Source organism: Neolamprologus brichardi, chromosome 18 (assembly GCF_056152115.1).
Source record: "Neolamprologus brichardi isolate AB-2024 chromosome 18, ASM5615211v1, whole genome shotgun sequence".
NCBI lineage: Eukaryota > Metazoa > Chordata > Actinopteri > Cichliformes > Cichlidae > Neolamprologus > Neolamprologus brichardi.
Genome location: NC_142121.1, coordinates 14,146,100 through 14,151,228, shown reverse-complemented (window position 1 = coordinate 14,151,228; position 5,129 = coordinate 14,146,100). Strand labels below are relative to the sequence as shown.

General features: G+C 44.8%; 1 protein-coding gene across 1 annotated transcript; it reads left to right on the top strand.

Annotated features, from left to right (window-relative positions):
- Positions 1-1,873: 1,873 nt before the first annotated feature.
- On the top strand, positions 1,874-4,653 carry LOC102776778 (zinc finger and BTB domain-containing protein 14-like). The gene is made up of 2 exons (XM_006792284.3): positions 1,874-1,997; positions 2,645-4,653. The coding sequence occupies exon 2, from the start codon at positions 2,668-2,670 to the stop codon at positions 3,838-3,840; it is 1,173 nt and encodes a 390-aa protein (XP_006792347.1). The 5' UTR covers positions 1,874-1,997; positions 2,645-2,667; the 3' UTR covers positions 3,841-4,653.
- The last annotated feature ends 476 nt before the right edge of the window (positions 4,654-5,129 follow it).

Sequence of the window (5,129 nt, the reverse complement as noted above, 5' to 3'; positions counted from 1 at the left end):
CCTGTGTCAGCACTCATTTATGCCTCTTTAAGTATCAGTTTTTGTCATCTCCAAATATAGTTAAAATAGTGGAAATATGATTGAATAGTTGTGCTAATTTAAAATTATGTGTAACTTTGATTTTAATTTGATATTAAATTGTTAAATCTTAAAGTTTCACTTTATGGAAATATGCTAAAATCAATTAGGCTGAGCACACGGCAGAAACGGATCGATCTTTAAGCGGTAAAATCAAACTTAAGCAGGGTGAGACTATCTAAAAATGACATAATTAAAGTTAAATTAATGTTTAAATATGATGATTGGAGGCGGATGAGGCTGTAAGCTGCAGCCCATCTATTATTTATGAAACCAAATGCTCCAAACTCTTAATTGACCTGTTAAAAGGAGAGCCCGCGGGCTAATTAAGACAGGCGTTGTGCACTCAGAGGTAATTACTGTGAATACGCGGACGCCCCGCCCCTCTGCGTACGTGCGGTTATTTCCCAAGATTTATAGAGAGTAAGAGCGCTCACTCCGTTTCTTATTGTGTGAGTAAATGTGCATTTGTTACTAAAGTGCACCTCAGAGTCGCATGAATGTCACCACAGTGGTTACAAAGAATATTAATTAAACACAGGATTAGAAATTTATAAAAAGTGAAAGTATTTCCAGGTGGAAGGAAACTTTTGAAACTCTTAAAAATCTACAATAGAAATGTTTTGTTTGTTTGTTTTTGTTTGGGGTTTTTTTTAAAGAATTGTCACACATGTAGTGACAGTAGAAAACATGTGGCACAATGGTGTATTATGTAAGTGTTTTAGCATTCTAGCCCACTTGAGACCACACTGGGCCCATGAACAAACACTCCTGCTGAACAATATTGGAGTAAACACCCGTGGCTGCTCCATCTTCAGCATCATTTGTCCAGTATATCTACCATCCCTCCTGTCCAAACCATCTCAGCCTGTCCTCTCTAAACCACTCTGCCTCACGTATTCATTTCTAATCTTGTGAACGCTACTCTTAAATTTCAGCACCTTAATTTCAGCCACCGAAAAACAGAAAATTGTACTTGTGGGGCGGGGGGCAAAGGAGGGGCACATACCTCTTCAGCAAGTATGTGAAAATCCCTACATGTAACCGAGTCAACAAAATATCCATAAAAACACTTCAAATCTATTTATTTATTAAATCTATTTATTGTATTATTATGTCTTTTGAGAAAACAAAGAATTTTTTTGTTTAAATGAGACCCCCCCCCCACAAAGTTCCCCAAAATAAATACAGAAAAAGAACTTAAATTACTGTACTGGGGTGATGAACATAAAAGTTGTGGTGGGCAGCTGGGGGCTGTTGCTTCCCCGTGCCCCCCTGTAGGTCTCCCCCTGCTAAAAGCTTATCAAAAAGAAAAGCTTGGAGCCCAGATGATACTTTGTGTCTGTAGGTAGGTTTTCGGACATCCAGTTATGTCTAAGACTTGGACTGAAAGCGAGTGGACTTCTTTATGTTTCTTGAAGACATTTCACCTTTCATCCAACAGACTTCTTCAATTCTAAAACCAAATGGTGGAGAGTCCCGGGTATTTAAATCCTAGTGGGAATTGTCCCTTAAGAGGGTGTGTCACGTGTCTCATTGAGTGTCACTGTGTATCTGCATTTCTTGGGAATTTTGTTCAGTTAATATGAATAAATAAATACTTTTTGTAATCAAATGTTCTTAATTTTGACTTCAAGACGTGAACAGACGGGCTATCTGATGGGTGTTTGCTTGTATTATATTTAAAAATCAATCATATTCAGCACGTCGTCTGATTTCCGGCAGAGTGAGTCACCGTCGCGTGTATAGACGATCTCGGTAGCGCGCTTCGCTCCGGTGCTGTAGGTGGCAGCAGAACAATGCAGCATTTCCTGTGGAGCCGCACAGTCACAACAAGAGGAGGAAGAGGAAAAACGACAGCTCTGGATCGTCGTCGACTGCCTTGCGTGACAACACAGGGAATCGCGTTCAGGCTTCGGGTAATAACATTTTTTATTTCCTCTTTGTCTGCTCGGGCGGCGCGGAACAGCGCGCGGCGGGTTTTTGGAGGTTTGTCGGTCTGTTCGCCGCCGTCTCCTCCGCTGTTTGTGAACTCAGTTAAAGGCACCAGAAACATGCCAATGGAGGCTTGCTGACCAAAATGGCTGGGCGCAGTGAAATGTGAAATATTCTTGCTAAGGTTATCCTTCCTGCACGCGACGCGACTGTCACGCGAACTCGGCGGTAAAACGCGCTTTTTAAGTGCAGAATAGTGCGCGTGTTTGTTTCTGCTGCCGTTACTTTTCTGTTTTTGCTTCTTATTATTAGCGCTACTGCGGCTCTGGGCCCTGCCGTATTTTTTTCTTCGGGGTTTCTGCATCGGTTGTTTGGCCACTTGTTTGCTCTCTTGTCTGTCGGGCGCTTATTTATGAACAGGTTCACCTTCGGTTGCAAGTTTCTCCGATACTTTGTTTGTTAGGCGCGCTGCATACGCTACCTGTATATATTTTCCAAAGTGGCATGCAAATAGAGCTCCACCCCTCAGCTGTGCAGGGTGCATGCATGCCCTCGTTCTTTGGTGGGAATGAAAATATTTGACAAGTTTGCTGATTTTTGTTTTGTTTTTTTTCCCTGCCCCCCCCTGCAGGTTGCTCCAGTTTGTCCTGCAACATGTCTGATTTACTAAGATATATCGACTATGACCACAAAGCCACCTTTCTGAAGATGCTCAACCAGCAGAGGTTGGAAGGTGAGCACTGTGATGTGGTGGTCGTGGTGGAAAACATAGAGTTCAGGGCTCACCGCTGTGTCTTGGCCGCCTGCAGCAACTATTTCAAAAAGCTCTTTAAGAAACAGAGCGACGAGGACAACTCCATCGTGGAGTTGGACTTCATCCGTTCGGATATCTTCGAGGAGGTGCTTAATTACATGTACACAGCCAGGCTGGCTGTGAGGAAGAAGGACATCAATATGATGATGTCGTCTGGTCAGATTCTGGGCATCAACTTCCTGGATAACTTGTGCACCCAGAAACGGGAGCTGACCAACATGAAAACGCGGGAAAACCAGGCTCCGGGTGACCATGGGATGAGAGCTCAGGATGCCATCCTTAAGGAGCTGGCTATGGAGGAGGTGAGGAAGAACAGCTTCTATGATCAGGGGATGGATAGCATGGGGCCTGGTGGCTCACACGTGTCTCAGCCGCACAACTATAACACCAACATGGGCAAAGAGCCGCACAGCCACACCTGGGGCTCATCGACCTCCAGCGACATGAAGCTGGAGTACCTGCTGTATGGCCACCGCGACCACGGCTCCTGCCAGAGCACGGGAGCAAAGCCCATGGACCACAACGCCAAAAAGGAGAGGCTGCTCACCGCCAACCGCCCCTACGGCTGTGAGCACTGCCCCAAAGCCTTCACCACTGCCGCTCACCTCAAGGAGCATCTGAAGATCCACTCCGGTTTCAAGCCACACCGCTGCGTGGTGTGCGGCAAGGCCTTCATCAGGGGGCCCGACCTGAAGAGGCACGAAAGGGTCCACAGCAACGAGAGGCCCTTCGCGTGCCAAATGTGCGAAAAGGCATTCAAGCACAAGTCCCACCTGAAAGACCATGAACGGCAGCACCGGGGCGAGCGGCCCTTCAACTGCGGCTCTTGCGACAAAGCCTTCATCAAAGCGTCGGATCTGAAGCGCCACTGGAACACCATGCACAGCGCCAACCCCCGCAGACAGATGTCGCTGTCTCCCGCCGCCTCCCAGCAAGGCCAGGGAGACGCCACCGACCAGAGAGACTGGAAAATGGAGACCGGGCTACACTCGCATAACTCTGGGGACTGTTGAGCCTGCAAGCACACGTGCATACACTCACACACAGACACGCATACTGACACGCAGACACACTTACATACAAATAAATATGTATACAGACTGACACAACCACAAACCTGTGACAGGCTGCGTGGCCTGACATCACATGAACAGCAATCGGAGTGAGTAACAAGAGATCATAGCATGTTAATAAGACTGTGGGGCTGTATTATTATTCTAAAGAGTTATGTCAAAGCGATGTTTCCTTTCCACCTGTAAAATCATGTAAATGTTTAGTTCACACTCTACATATATTTTTCACAAAGCATTGTTGCTATGTAGACTGAGGGTTCTCATAACATTATTCTCTTTTACTTTAATGGGATATGTAACATTTAAATGTTTGTTTAACCTTTACTGGATTTTATGGAGATGAAACGAGAGAGTGTAATACAGAAAGGGGGAGGGCGGGGAGATATTTCTGCATAACATTTGTTGCATTGAGTATATTCATGTGGATGTTTTTAATGGCTGTGTTTAGTTGTATTGATTGATATTACACTGTAAGAGTAAGAGTCACCATTTTGCATTCAGCGCAGATGATACCAAAGTCTTGGGACTCTTGATGGATCGCCTTTATTGAGGTTGTCCTGCCCAAGCAACCGGCCAACTAGATTTACTGTTATACAGTATAACTGTCATCCAGCTATCAACAGTTAATGATAGATGTCTGTATATACTGTAGCTTAGTTTGTTGCACAATTAGAGTACACAATAATGAATTATGCACATATAACATTGTCCTACTCCAACACTTTGACAATAAACACCATTTGCTGTGTTTTATTGCTTTGTCAAAGGGGTTTTTTGGAAGGTAGAAGCGAGCTGAGCACGCTCCGTGGGATATGTGTCATGCAGAATAACTTTTCCTGTCATATCAAACCACGAAGGTAACGGTGCCACACCCAGATCAGCCGCGGGACACAGATCTGATCTTCTTTTTCTTTAAAGTTGAGCAACATGCAATGATGGAGTTCGGTCTGCTACATGAAGCAAAGAGCTGCCTGAAACAGCAGCAGGCGTGTCCACTCGTCACAGCAGAGAAAGCACAAGTGGCTCCAATCCATTAAGTTTCCCAGTAAGCCTTGATGGCAAACCAGCAAAGAGGCGGGAGCTCCTCAAAGTTGGACCGCAGCCATCGTTAATCCACTTGTGCCTGCCCTCCTGTTAAGCCAAAATGATCTTGGGGAAGCTTTTTGTTTTTATTTATTTTTTAGGTTGGTTCTTTTTAAGTGTTTTTCAATAATTTAGTTGTTCAAAAA